The sequence below is a fragment of the Nicotiana attenuata genome, unplaced genomic scaffold (assembly GCF_001879085.1).
Source record: "Nicotiana attenuata strain UT unplaced genomic scaffold, NIATTr2, whole genome shotgun sequence".
Classification (NCBI taxonomy): Eukaryota; Viridiplantae; Streptophyta; class Magnoliopsida; order Solanales; family Solanaceae; genus Nicotiana; species Nicotiana attenuata.
The window spans coordinates 498,463-513,116 of NW_017670625.1; the positions used below are offsets into that span (position 1 = coordinate 498,463).

The following is a 14,654-nucleotide window of genomic DNA, read 5'->3' on the forward strand; positions in this document are numbered from 1 at the left end:
CTAACTTGGCGAGACCATCCGCCTCGATGTTTTGTACTTGAGGTATCTGATCGAGTCGACATTCGTCCAACTTTGGTAGCAGTTTATGAACTTCTGCCTGGTACTTCTGTAGCCTCTGCTCTTTGATTTGTAAAGTCCTTGTGACTTGGTTGACAACGAGTTGCGATTCGCATCTAAGGACGACTCGTCGTGCTCCGTATTTGAGAGCTAGCTTTAATCCTGCAATTACAGCCTCATACTCGGCCTCATTGTTAGTCATATCAGGGCACCGTATGGATTAGGCACCGTATGGATTGGCGAATGACTTCGCCTGTTGGGACCTCGAGTACGAGTCCTAGTCCAGATCCTGACGTGTTGGATGCGCCGTCGATGTATAGAACCCGTAGGTCGGGTAGACCAGACGAGGTACGAGAAATTTCTTTTTCGACCTCGGTTATTATTTTGGCGCTGAAATCGGCGAGTACTTGCGATTTTATCGCTGTTCACGACTGATACGTTATATCATGCTCGCTCAATTCTATGGCCCATTTGGCCAATCTCCCTGACAGCTCGGGTATATGCAGGATACCTCGTAGAGGAAAGGTCGTTACCACCGATATTGGGTGGCATTGAAAACAGGGTCTAAGCTTTTGTGAAGCTATGACCAATGCCAAGGCCAATTTCTCGAGGTGAGGGTACCTCGTTTCGGCGTCGACGAGAGTTTTGCTAATATAATAGATCGGATATTGCGTACCTTTATCTTCGCGGATCAATACTGTGCTTACCGCGACCTCTGATACGGCCAAGTATATGAGGAGGCGTTCATCGGGTTCTGCTTTGGCGAGTAGCGGGGGAGATGACAAGTATGCCTTTAGTTCTCTCAAGGCCTCGATGCATTCTGCATTCTATTGGAGCCCGTTGTCCTTTTTGAGCACGTTAAAGAATTTGTGGCATCTGTCGGAAGATCGCGGGATGAACCTTGGCAGGGCAGCTATCCGACCCGTTAGTTTTTGCACTTGTTTCTTGCTGGTTAACACTTCTGGTATTCCCTCAATGGCCTTGATTGGTCGGGGTTGACCTCGATGCCTCTCTGTGACACCAAGAACCCGAGGAACTTTCCTGAAGTTACGCCGAAGGCACATTTTTTGGGGTTCAGCTTCATACCGTATTTCCTTAGTATTTCGATGGCTTCTTTCAGGGGGTCGATGTGATCTTCCTTCCTTTTCGATTTGACCAACATGCCGTCTATGTAAACTTCCATAGTTTTGCCGAGCTGGTCCTTGAACATTTTGGTTACCAATCTTTGATAAGTTGCCCCCGCGTTCTTTAAGACAATTGGCATGACTCGATAACAGTACCTTCCTTGATGAGTGATGAAAGTAGTCTTTTCCTGGTCCTCTTCCTCCATGAGGATTTGGTTGTAACCTGAGTAGGCGTCCAAGAAACTCAACAACTCGTGTCCTGTCGTTGCGTCAATGAGTTGATCGATATGAGGTAGGGGAAAGGAGTCTTTCGGGCAGGCTTTGTTTAGGTATGCGAAATCCACGCACATCCGCCATTTCCCCCTTTTCTTTTTTACCACAACTACATTGGCGACCCATTAAGGATATTTCGATTCTCGGATGGAGCCATTAGCGAGTAGTTTATCCACATCTTCGCTGACGGCCTCGTTGATTGCGATATTGAATTTTCTTCTTACTTGTCGTACTGGGGGGGGGGGGGGGTAGAAAGGATCGACGTTCAACTTGTGTGTGGCAACGTTATACCTGGCATATCTGCGTGGGAAAAAGCAAACAGATCGACATTATTGATTAAAAACTCATGAAATTGACCTGGCTCGGAGAGCTTATGGCCTATGTAAGCCTTTTTGTTACTGTTGATGCTATCTAGTTGGATGGGATCGAGATCTTCTATTGTTGATCTCGCGGCTTCCACGACGTCGGGGTCCTTGATAACGTCTTTCTGATCGTTGAGTTCGGACCCCGACTTTAATAATTGCTATGCTTCTGAGTTTGTTCCTTTCAGCTGTTGAGTGAATGTGCAATCTTGGGCGATGCGGTAACATTCTTGGGTTGTGCGTTGTTCGCCTCGGATGCTAAATATCCCCCACGGGGTAGGGAATTTGATTACTTGATACAAACTGGACGGGATAACCTTCATAGGGGGTATCCATGGTCATCCTATGATTGCATTGTAAGCTGTGTCCAGGTTCATGACATGGAACGTTGTTTCCAGGGTGATGCCTCCGGCCAGAATGGGCAGTGTTATTTCTCCTGAGGTTCGTTCGACTGCATTGTTAAAACCTGTTAGTGTTATACAGCATGGTACTATCTTGTCCTCGAGTCGCATTTGTGCAAGAACTCGAGGGTGAATAATACACGCGCCGCTTCCGTCGTCTACCATTATTCTTTTATCATCGGTATCTGAAATACGTAAAGTAATGACAAGAGCATCGAAGTGAGGAAAGATCAAACCGTTGGTATCTGACTTATCGAAGATGATACTTTCTCCGAGGTCGTCATACCGCTCGTGGGTGATTGACCGCTTTAGCTTGTGCGTGGTGGTAAACTTTATGTGGTTGATTGTTGCTTCATCGCCCCCACTGATGATCATTTGAATGGTGCGGGCAGGAGAGGGCGGCTTTGGTGGGCCTTGGTGTTATTCTCTTCCGCGGCCAAAATTGGCTCTTCCTCGGTCGCTCATCAATTCCTTTAGGTGCCCTTGGTGGAGCATGTTCACCACCTCTTGTCGTAGGGCTATGCAGTCCTTAATTCTGTGACCTCGCTCCTGATGAAATTCACAGAGGATATTCGACTTTCGGGTACTTGGGTCGGATTTTATCTTTTGCGGCCACTTCACCTTCGGGCCAAACTTCTCTAGTGCGTACACTATCTGAAGGAGAAACACAAAAATTGTGAGCAGATTAGAGCGGAGGCATACCTTTTTCGTTCCGTTGAGTCCCTGTATGCGGCCTGGATGGTCCTTCCACATGGCGAGGAGATGGTGGGACGACTGTTCTAACATAAGGTTGGTGCCTGTCTCGGTTGAAGCGGGGCCCTGACTGATCTCTTCGACTGTCACTACGACAGTCTTTCCTCGGCTCTGTTTGAACCGAAGTTAACCGTTGTATCGGATCGTTGAGATCGTCTTTGTCCGCCCTCACCTTGGCGCAGTAGGCGTTGTGAATTTCTTCCCAAGTGGTGGGGGGTATTTCATGAGTCTGTTTAATAGTTTTCTTGTCGCTCTTGATCCGTTCCTGTTCAACTCGTTCTGGAAAGCTGCTACCGCCATTCCTTCTGATACATTTGGTAAGCTCATTCTTACCCTGTTAAACCGGGCTAAAAAGTCCCTGTGTCCCTCGCCAGGCGACTGCCTAACGGCGAATATATCATTTACTCTAGTTTTCGCTTTCTTAGCTCTGGCGAGGGCGGTGGCGAACTTGTCGGCCATTTCCTCGAACGTTGTTATAGACCGTGCTGGTAATTGTGAGTACCAAGTTAAGGCTCCTCCGGTTAAGGTTTCGCCAAACTTTTTTAGTAGCACTGACAGTACTTATTCCTTTGATAGGCCGTTGCCTTTTATTGTTGTGACGTAGTGAATGATGTGGTCTTCGGGATCCGTCGTGCTGTCATATATCTTCAAATATGGCGGCATTTTGAAGGTTTTGGGTATGGTATGCGGGGCTGCCTCCTCGCCGTATGGTTGTTCGACGAATCGGCCGACATCTCGATTCGGTAGCAGTTTTGGGGCGCCTGGTATTTTATCGACCCTTTCTTGATGTTCCCTCATCTGGTCGCGGAGCTCTTTGTTCTCGTTTTCCATTTCTTCCATTTTCTTTAGGATGGTCGTGAGTGCGTCGTTACCTGCATCAACATCGGTGTGAGTGTTACCTGTTAGGGGAGCGAGTCATTCATCGGTAGTCGTTGTGACATCTGCTGGCGCGACATCTCTATTAACCCTTTGAACGGGTTTGTCGAGTATGTCATTTATGGTACTTGTCAGCCACTCCTCCAATAATTTTTTCACTGCTGGTGGTGCTTCCTCAACTATGGATGTAGAAGCTCCCTTTTCGCGCGAAGCGGTTACACTTGCAAGAGGGGGAGGTGAATAACTCTGCCTGGGTGTAGCATTTGGTGTTACATTCTCATTGTCTCCTCCGTCATCCTCGTTGATGGTGTTTAAGATGTTGGTAGTGACACCCATTATTGCTTTCTGTCTTTCGTCTCCTTTCCTTGCCATTGTTAGTTTGTGCAAACAAGGACAAGATGGTTGTCTCCTTTTTTATGATCTAGAAGAAATTTTAGCTAAAAACTCCCCCTAGACGGCGCCAAATTGTTTGACCAAAACGTGTTGAACTTTTTAGTTAAACCAATTAATGATGAGATGAAGGATGAATATTAGCTAAAAATAATAAATTCTAGACCAAATATTATGTGAATTCGGTAAGATGAACAACGTTAATAAGCACGTTTATATTCAATGAATGCTCATAAATGCGATAATATAAATATGCAATAAATGTGATAATGTCAATGAAAGCGGTAAGAAAGGATCTATCACCCAATTATTTTATGACTTGGATGATTCATCCCCTGACAGCAACATAGAAAGAAGAGAAGTGAAGATGATTATGGAATCTTTGGATCTTGTGAACAAAAACTAAGTAACGTGTGCTTGGATAAGATAATCAATGAACAAGACAACTTTTGTATATTCTCTCAAGTCAGCCTTTTACAATGTGTTTTTCCCAGAAAGTCCAGAGAGCCCCTTTTGTTCTCTATTCTTTCCTATTTATAAGGGATATTTCCAAAAAAAAACCTAAAAAGTACAAAACAAGAAATATCCAAAGGAATTTTCCTTGTGTCTCTATCTGAACCTATTCTACCATTATTTCTTCACTTCAGCTGCTCGTCCTTGACAACAGCCCTCTCGAGAACGGCATCCCGCTATTACGCCGCGGTCGACCCCATCCTTGATCCCGTTTATCTACTGTTACCAAGTTGCCAAATTTAATCCAATACACTTATCATGATTAAGTGATTTAATAAATTAAAAACATCCATTACTTAACCACGACGAAGTAATATCACTATGTGTAAACACAAGTCATTATTCTATTGGTTTCGTATAATTGGTTAATTTTTACTGTTTTTAATCGTACAAAGTTTTGGTCTGTCGTGTATAATCCTCCTTTTGAGTTGTCCATGACACGTAGCAACAAGCCTCAGCTATCTAAAGATCTTCTTATCAATTTAAAATATCTAGCAAGTTATAAAGTTAAGATGATGTTACTTTTGAATAATATTCCACAATAATTCAATATGGCTTTTCGCTGGCTTAAAAAGCCAATATATCGAAATGTATATAATCTCATGAGTAGGACGTGTCATTTCTGTACAACTTGGGAGTATTAACTTCCACCGACGACAAACGGCAAACGGCTATCGGAATGGGGCAATCTTCATCGGCGGAGCAAGTGTCGCCGGAGCAAAGAGAGGCAGAATCTTTGGCAGCTTCAACTGGAGCTCTTCCTTCTCTACAAAAAGCTTTCTCTCTTCTTTCTGATCCTCAAACTCACTCCATCCCCCTCCCTTCTCTTCAGGTAAATTCTTTTTTCTTTTTTTTTTACTCGCAAATGCTTAAGCTTTTATGTAAATATGTGCTCAATTTGCATTTTGGTGACCTTTTTGTATTTACCCATAAGTGGGGTTTTAGCAAAAATTGGATTTTTTTTGGGAATTTCTGGATTTCCCGTTTCGTTCTTTAATGGAGTAGTTGTTCTTTTGGAGCTGTACTATGAAATTTTACATTTGAAAGACTCTCTTTATAGAAAAAGTTAGAGACTTTATTTAGTTTCAATTCAATGTTTCTTTAGGAGTCATTTAGCCCGCGTGTAGATTTATAATGATACAGAAGAACTTCTAGTGCATTTTAATTTCTTTGATAGAATATTGGATCGAGATGAGCTTGAATGGAGGGAATTCCAATGGTAGTAGTTGTTATTGTACTACTCCCTCCATCCCAATTTATGTGGCACTGTTCAGATTTCGAGAGTCTAATTTCTTAATTTTGATAGTGAATTCAGACATAGAATCCTTCAATATTCTGAAGTAAAATTTACATATTTGAAAATTACGTAAAAAGTACTATAAGTCACAATAATTAACAATTCAAAATATTTAAAAGGCATATGAAAAATCGCGCTCAAATAAAAACTCGTAGGACTCTCGAAATTCAAACGGTGCCACATAAATTGGGACAGAGGGAGTAATGTTTTTTAGGTGTGTTTTATTCTGGTAGTAGATTTATATACATGTAGAAAATATAGAGGACAGTGCCTTTTACTATGTATTTTTTTTGTGTATTCTTGGACTACGAGTTGAGCGAGAGTTCATATAGGCAGAGGGAGATTCATGATCTGAACTTTTATGGATTTGTGTTTTGGGTTCTACAACAACGCATTTGATTTGCTGGCTACAAAATAAGTTATTTGTACTTATTTAGTAAATTTTTTAACACATATACAAGGTCTGAGCCAAATCTACTGGGTTGGGATGAACCCATGTATTACTCTCTACATACGCCCCTGGATGGAGGCATAGTAGTAGTTGATGTTGTAGTATGAATTTACATTTGAGAGAACCTCTTTTTTTGCATCACCCAGAAATGAGTTTGTAGAAAAGTTAGAACTTTCTTGAATTTTCTGTTTTCCCCTTTCATTTTGTGCTCTATTCTGATTAATTTGTGTGTTTTGGTTACAGAAATGTTTTGGGTTCTCCTTTGGGGGATCAACAAGTGAAGAATCGACAGTGCCGAAGGAAATTCCAGTTTTGTTGAGTCATTTGAGTTCTTCAATAGTTGACTTGTTTTTCTTGTCTGAAAAAGGAGGTGTTAGTTGGGTTGAGTTCCTAAAAGGCTATACAAAATGTTCTGGACGGGCAGTTAGTTCAGCTTCACTCAATAATTTGTTAAGATTATTTGGGATGACGTGTGTCAAGGCAGGTCTTCCGGAAAAACTGCAGGTTGTTTCTGATGAGGATGATAGTAAGATTAGTGGATTTTTATCGCCTGTTGATGTGCAGACGCTTCTTTGGATGTGCTGGGTTATGTGGTGGGATTCGAAGAAGTTGAAGGCTTCTGGTAATTTAGGGGATTCCGGTCTTCCAGATGTTACACATTTGGTGTTGTCAGCTATAGACTCTTGCACTGAAGCTGATAACAAATTGGATTTATGGGAGAACAACATTTTAGACTTGGATATGCAACTTCCTGTTGCAAAGATTGTACTGTGGGCTTTGAAGACATTACCAAGCCTTGCGGACTGCTTTGGACAATTCATCCATGCGAGAATTTGTTACATAGCTGCCCATGAGGTACTTTCCTTTTCAATTTTGAATTGCATGGATGCATTTTCTGTTGGTGATCTTTAATATCATAAAGATACAATGGTAAAATGTTAAGAAACAGCGTAAAGTACATGGCATGTTTCAATACGTCCACTGGATTTAGCAAGATTAAATTCTTATGGGATAAGAGAAAATATCATAATATATATATATTCCCCTAAAGAAAGAAAATTAAGGTCTGCGTACACACTACCCTCCCCATACCCCACTTGCGGGATTATACTGGGTTGTTGTTGTAGTGTTTTTACCAAGTCTTTCTTAGAAGTCAGTCACTAAATATTAACACTGCACAATATTCTGAAATACAAGAGTAATTAGTTCCTTTATCAAAGGTATCGTGCACTTGATGCTTTCCTTTGTTGAAGAAATGGTTAGATTTCTAAGCTCTGTCAGTTCGATGTTTCTTCTGAGTATGCTTACAATTGTCATATCTAATCTCCGCATACTTCTGAAACCTTGTGGGGAGAAATTGAATTGGCCGGGAGGGAATGAACAAAAAATAAGTGATCCATGAACCACAGTCTTGAGATCTATATTCGCTTTTATGTGCATTATACTAGGAAAAACATACTTCAAGTGCAAGTGGTTTTCCGTTCTGTAAGTTTTTCCTTGTTCTACAAATTACTTCCATGCATGTTATGCCTCATCCAATTTTCTCACATGCTGCGTTTGAGGAGAACCTGTAGTTTTTTTTCGCTGTAAAGAATAAGACATGTCATGGATTTTGTTGACTCCTCCTTTATTGAAAAGGAGTAATGTCTAGAAACTTTTTGTACATCATGGCATTTTCTTGGTGCTAGAAAAGAAAGAGAACCTGCAGTTATTTTGGATATTTGTCATCTCTCAAGACTAATACGTCGTCCACTTCATTACAAAAAAAAAAAAAAAAAAACACGTCGTCCACTTCTTGACCATATCCTTGATTTAAAAAGACTGGTAGAAGAATGAGAATTTATTACAAAAATTGGAAATTTCATCTTCTGGCTGATTGTGTCGTTGTCTTTTGATGGGAGATGAAAATAAACTGTTATACATTTTCAATTGTTAATTTTTCGCCCCTTGATGCCATATTATATATATGAACGCTTGCTAGGCCGTGACCAAGAAATTAGAATACGCAATTACTAATTCCGAAGTTGAACTAATAGCAGGAAAAACTAGAGCAAGCGGACCTTTTCTTGCATGATATTTCTGCAAGCGAAATGAGCATTGGCAATCTCCTTACTTGTGGAAGGGCTTGGGCTATCTCACTTACATTGAGGAGCACTATGAGCGAAGAGATGTCAAAAGCATGTTTTCCAAGTACTGCGGAGGAAGTAGATGACTACCTACTTTATAGGTTTGTACCTGGCCTAGGTCGACTATTTGTCAAGCTCTGGGTATTTTTTGTTTATCTTCTGTGCTATTTCTGGAACTTCTATCACTTCCTATACTTTTTGAGTTGATTTTCATTTTCCCTCAACCTATAGGTCTTCTATTCATGGAAAAGGTCTGAATAGATTTTGGTCAAATGTTGAAGGATATAATGGTCCATTGCTAATTCTTCTCTCTGCTCATGAGGTCAATAACGATTCAAGGAGATGGATTATTGGTGCTCTCATTCATCAGGGTTTAGAAAATCAAGATACTTTCTATGGGTCATCTGGCAATTTGTACTCCATTAGTCCAGTTTTTCAGGTGTTAACACCTTCAGGTAGCGTTTCTGGTCTCACCTGCTCAGAGTGTTTCTAAATGAAAAGAAACATTTTTAATGATATGCAATAAAGCTAGTATTTGTTCTTTGGCAGGAAGGGAGAAAAACTTTGTTTACAGCCACTTGCATGCAACCGTTAAATATGAAGCTCATCCAAAGCCTGTCGGACTTGCTTTTGGAGGATCCTCTGGCAATGAAAGAATATTTATTGATGAAGATTTTGCTAGAGTTACAGTTCGTCATCATGCTTGTGACAAAACTTACCAACATGCTCCTCTTTTTCCCGACCAGGTTAGCTAGTGGAGTCTTTTAGATGCATATATGTGACGGAGGTGTGAAAACACTTTGAGTTGCTAGAAATCGCATGGTATAGATGGACCTGGATAGTATATTGTTCTGTAGTCTCTGCATAATGTTAGTCTTCTTTCCTGCCTCTGTTAGTCAAAGTAGGCGCGTACATGTTTGGTGCTCGAGAACCCATCGACCCCGACGCAAGCTATATATATTCACATAGAAACTTTTTTTATAGAGGTATATATTTAATTAGTAGCACCCATTGTACAAACTGTTGAATGGGTGCATTGGTCTGGACCCTGCTGTGACGCGCGAGTTTAGCGATGTGCAATAGCTGGATCCCCAGGTAGAGTAACCTTTTCTCAGAACTTGGGATTCTGTTGTCTTACTTATTCTCGCCGACTTTTCCATTTTCGTTTTTTGTCTATTTTATTGTGGCAAAGAGAGAAAACAAATCAGCTTTAAACTCTTATCTTTCCAAACCAAAAAAGCAGCAACTGAGCAACACAGGAATTCTCACTTCGTAGCTGTTTGCCTTTCCTTTCACCGTGCTGCTGTTCAGTAGAGATAATCTTCCTTCACCTCTATTTCCTCTCGTATTTCTTGAGAAATTTTGGCTTAGAGCTTCCATAGGGATATTTTCTTTCACTTCTCTTGCTTTTGTGTTCAAATAGTTGTGCACTTATTGTGATGATTGATAGCAACTTTTCGCTGAAGGAAGGCCAGCATCCACGACCTTTAAAATCCTCGGTCCACCATCAAAAGGAAGTCCCATGCTTTAATACTTGACCAGAAAGAAGAAGTTGCTCCGTGGCGCGTGGCCCCAGGGTTTTGGTTTCAATTGTAAGGAAGCAACACGTGAAGTGTAGGTTAGGCATATGTCACGGATTTGAATCCGCCGCGGACAAAATTCGGTATTTAAGTTGGGAGAGGGTAGAGGGTCGGACCTATACGCGTGCGCCAACTGGAGTCAGGTTAGAAGTCCACAAGGGATTTCTTCATAACAAAAAATGAAGTTGCTGCAGCTTGGCAGTTGATTGATTGATTGATTGATACGTACAAATACAACATATTTAGATAGTTAGCTTGGATTCTGCGACACAAATCAACAACTGCACTCATTCATTTGACATGCATTCGTTTAATGTGCACGTGACTTTACTAGCAATAGCTCTCAGAAAGCTGTTTGTGCTAATATTTCGAATGCTAAGTAATGTTCTTTAGAAGTGTCTGATTTTTCTCTTTTGAATTTCCCTCTCATCCTACTGCCTTCGAGCAGGGGTTTTTACCCGTCGAAGCTTCAATTTTTGATGTGGAGGTTTGGGGATTGGGAGGTAAAAGAGCAAGAGACGTGCAATCATCGTACAAGAAGAGGGAGGAACTCTTTACTAACCAAAGACGAAAGGTAATTAACATACAGTTTGGACATTATTCATTGTTTCATCGCGTTTTGAGTAGCATGATAAAAATAGTTTCTGTATTTTCAATATCTATCTGCAGGTTGACTTGAATTCATTTGGAAATTGGGAAGATTCACCTGAGAAAATGATGATGGATATGGTTTCTGACCCCAACAGAGTTCGTCGCGAAGAAAGATGAACGAATTCTTCAGTAGAAGAGATTTTCACATTATCCAGAACCTATATCATAATGTATATGTAGAAATAATCAAACATAAAATTTTATTGCTATTTCATTTTGTGTAGAAAGTTTTATGTATGGCTCTATTCAGACAGAGACATAGTATATAGTAAGTAGTATATCAGAGTATTTGTCTAAATTATCGTTCGGATCTCCTCCTCACTTGATCTAGTTGGAACAATATGGAGTAAACGACTTCTTGTTTTTCTAAGATACAATATCTTGAAACGAATCTAGTCTACCAATAATGGAGAGACCAAAGGTACTAGTAAACATCTAGGGAAAAGGTACTAGACCAAGATATAATATCTTGAAACTAATGTACATGTATTGTTTCTTCTTTATCAGTACTACCAAAGAGAATGTAGTACCAATTTTGAGTTTATATGATAATACAATGTGTAGGGACTTAAAGTGAAAGACATTTAATAGTTTTAGCCATAAGAGTATTTTGTCTAATACAATTTCTCTCCTTCTCACTTAATTGATACTCACTAATAGGGGAAAAAAGTACTAAATGACTTCCTATTTTTCAAAAATATAAAATATTTGAAACAAGTTTAGTTTGCCAAAACGACTAATATTTGGTCGGGTAGTAAACATCTAAAAGAAAATGCGCAACTTATTATGCTATAAAACAGACTAGCACTTGGCAACAGAGCTACTAAATGTTAACTCTGTGTGGTAAAACTTAAAGATGGCCCTTGAATGCACATATTATAGTCAATTCCAACATGAAATCAAATCTTTAGAAAGGAAATATTATTCTTTCGAAGGGCAAAGGGTAGAAGAAATGAGGATTGTAAAGACATTTCTGAGTCTCACAACACAATGGACAGCAAGTTCAGTTCATGATCTGGTGCAAATCTAATATTATTGTTAACATACGTCCAACGAGAAAAGCTAGCTTTGCCCCTATTTGGAGATCCATCTCACTGAATTAGAACTCTGTAATGTCATCGAGCTGAGCTAACGCTGATAAAATGCCCCAACGACAAGCTAGGCGTGAGTAGCTGTGATTACTGCTTCTTCTCTTCTGCTTTCTTTGGCTGAAAATTTGCAAATAAATGAAGTTAGAAAAACAACCATATAAATAATTAGGAATAATAAGTTCTCAGAAAGACAAACTCTTTGCAGGAACAATTCGCTAGCAAAAACATTTAACTTACTTCCCTCCCTCTCCCCACCCCTAAAGTAGGTACCAGTTTCAAAACTTAACGTACGCGATTACAAAAAGTTTCACCATTTTGGGGAGTAGAACATTATATATGCTAGATATGATCTTCTTAGAAAGTTAGAAGGTGTAATCTTTCCCCTACAAAGTAAAAGGATAGCGCTTAAGATTTAATCTCTCCTAAAATGAAATGCATGTACTTCCAGTGTCAAAATCTCTTTCATATTCATAAAAAGTACTCGCATCTCTCCTAAAATGAAATGCATGTACTTCCAGTTTCCAAATCTCTTTCATATTCATAAAAAGTACTCGCATGCTGGAGGACAAGCAGAACAGAGGAGAACAAGACACGAAGAGGACAAGATCAAAAAGAAGAAGAGACCCTAAAACAGCACACACCAATAAGTCGACTTAGTGAAGCTCGGCAAGAACTTCTTAGGAAACGCAAGTATGGGTGCCTAGTAACTCTTGAAGCTTAACACTCCACAATTCGCCTCACCATTCATATCCTGTCAAGATGTCACAGCTTTTATATTTGCGCACTCACTCCTTAACCCTGTGATCATGACAGGCTCATAATTAAAATCCGCATCACACATTTTAGCTGTTCCTACAAGAACTTATAGGTAACCGAGCTTCCTAGACTAGTAACTAGCAACTGATCTTGGAGCATATTAACAAGAGTAACTCTTTTAATGGTAACAAAATCAGTACGTAGATATAAATATTTGCTCTTATGAATGATTGTCTTAAATCAGAAAACTACTAGGAGTCCTTTATAATTTGATTTTAAACATAATTTTCCAAGGCTCTGGATTAAATCCTGAAAGCTCCTTAAAACTACCACATTACCTGTAAAAAGAGCTACGGGACATAGAAACCCTTTAGCTCAGCACTTTTACAACTCAGTCACACACGAACACACACAAAACCACACATGTTGGCATAAATTAGAGCTGGGAAACAAAATGCCAGGTCAAAGCTTTTGATATCAAGGAGAATGAAAATGTTATAAAGAATATCAACCTGCTATCATTGGTCTACTTTTTATTATGCCAGTGATTGTAAGGTTGTGTTCTATACACTTTAATCAATTAGGTAACCTAATCTCGACTAACTAGTACAAGAGGACGTCTTCATTCTGCTCAAGCTTGTGCAAACTAGAATCAATGATGTTAGTTTTCTGGTCTGGTTGATTCTGATGCATACTACTATCAGTTAGACATCAGAAAAAGGAAGCTACAAACCTTAAAATATGTCCCAGCAGATAAGAAAAAAGTGGATTAAAACAAGAAATCAATCAGGGGACAATTACAGAAAATTGGAATTTTTGATAAAGTTCTCCGAATTTCAAAATATTTTTTTTGCCACTACATAGTAACAAAATCCTGAGTGCAAACACCTCTAACATTACAGGAAAATTCTCACTTTTCCATCCAATTTTGATATGCCTTCATAGGATAGCAAATGAACTCTAACAACCTTCCAAAAATCATACTGTATATATAACAAACCAGCAAATTCTCTTATAAAAATCTGTTTTTTCTCAGCAAAAAATAAGCTTAAGCAGGTCTAAAAGCTACACACTCAATCCGTTCGACGATATGCCTCAACCAAATCATAACAAAAACCACTAAGCATCAACAAAAAAAGGGGAAAGCACCAACCTTTATTCCGAGAAATGGTTGTTGAAGCTCTTCATCAGGAATAACAACAGGCCATTTCTCACCAGCTTCACGAAACATTTGTTCAGTCTCAAGATACTGACCCTTTTCAAGAATCATAGTACGGATGTTCTGCGCGGGAGTAGAAGTGGCATCATAGCTTTGCTCGACTCCATTGACGAAGGTGACGGTGATTTGGGGTGGGTGGTCATCGGTGCGGCGCTTGACTTGAACCTGACAACTTGGGTTTGATTCTTTGGCTTTAGGAGCATTACATTGAGCCAAAAACTCCATACATGAAGCTATTCTTGGGTCTAAGGCATTGAATTCGATTTTCACCTTTGACAAGAATTTCAACATCTTTGCTCTTTGCTCTCGAACAATTTCTCTTTTGTCTCTCAAACACTGATTTCCACAATTCCACCTCCCCTCTCTTTTGAGGAGTTTATATTTGTGAAAAGAAAAAGAGTATATATTTCGGTTTAATAAATTCATTTCATTATTGAGAACATTATTTTGACAATACTTTTATTACTCCTATTTTAGCTTATTCACGTTTTTTTTGTTTGCCATTTAGTTGTACGAAATTAATAGTCAAAAACTTACTCGCACATGTATGTACATCTTTTATACAGAGGAATTTTCACCAAAAAAAAAAAAAAGGATTCTAAATATCATTTGTTAACAGAAAAAAAGAATCAAGGGCAAGATGTGAGAGACATTATTTTGGTAGTTTATTCACACACAACTGTTACTATTAAACTAATGAAGTGTGATGACCCAAAAGGTCATCTTATGTTTTA

General features: G+C 39.6%; 2 protein-coding genes across 3 annotated transcripts; one reads left to right on the forward strand and one right to left on the reverse strand.

Moving 5' to 3' along the window:
- Positions 1-5,268: 5,268 nt before the first annotated feature.
- LOC109241663 lies at positions 5,269-11,226 on the forward strand. Of its 2 annotated transcripts, none has more exons than XM_019408421.1 (7): positions 5,269-5,581; positions 6,741-7,352; positions 8,534-8,724; positions 8,855-9,078; positions 9,173-9,369; positions 10,652-10,777; positions 10,873-11,226. In XM_019408421.1, the coding sequence occupies exons 1-7, from the start codon at positions 5,429-5,431 to the stop codon at positions 10,969-10,971; spliced, it is 1,602 nt and encodes a 533-aa protein (XP_019263966.1). In that variant the 5' UTR covers positions 5,269-5,428; the 3' UTR covers positions 10,972-11,226. The 2 variants fall into 2 exon arrangements, with proteins under 2 accessions (XP_019263966.1, XP_019263968.1); XM_019408423.1 differs by having other exon boundaries at positions 8,537-8,724; positions 10,873-11,175.
- Positions 11,227-11,675: 449 nt separating this feature from the next.
- Positions 11,676-14,339, reverse strand: LOC109241664. The gene is made up of 2 exons (XM_019408424.1): positions 13,855-14,339; positions 11,676-12,062 (listed from the first exon to the last, which is right to left on the reverse strand). Exons 1-2 carry the CDS (start codon positions 14,209-14,211, stop codon positions 12,033-12,035), a joined length of 387 nt encoding a protein of 128 aa, XP_019263969.1. The 5' UTR covers positions 14,212-14,339; the 3' UTR covers positions 11,676-12,032.
- Between the last annotated feature and the right edge of the window lie 315 nt (positions 14,340-14,654).

Coding starts and splice junctions, on each gene's coding strand:
- LOC109241663 (XM_019408421.1), top strand. CDS start 5,429: ATGGGGCAATCTTCATCGGCGGAGCAAGTGTCGCCGGAGCAAAGAGAG. Junction 5,582..6,740: donor TCCCCCTCCCTTCTCTTCAG/GTAAATTCTTTT, acceptor TTTTGGTTACAG/AAATGTTTTGGGTTCTCCTT. Junction 10,778..10,872: donor TTACTAACCAAAGACGAAAG/GTAATTAACATA, acceptor ATCTATCTGCAG/GTTGACTTGAATTCATTTGG.
- LOC109241664 (XM_019408424.1), bottom strand. CDS start 14,211: ATGTTGAAATTCTTGTCAAAGGTGAAAATCGAATTCAATGCCTTAGAC. Junction 12,063..13,854: donor AACCATTTCTCGGAATAAAG/GTTGGTGCTTTC, acceptor GCAAATTTTCAG/CCAAAGAAAGCAGAAGAGAA.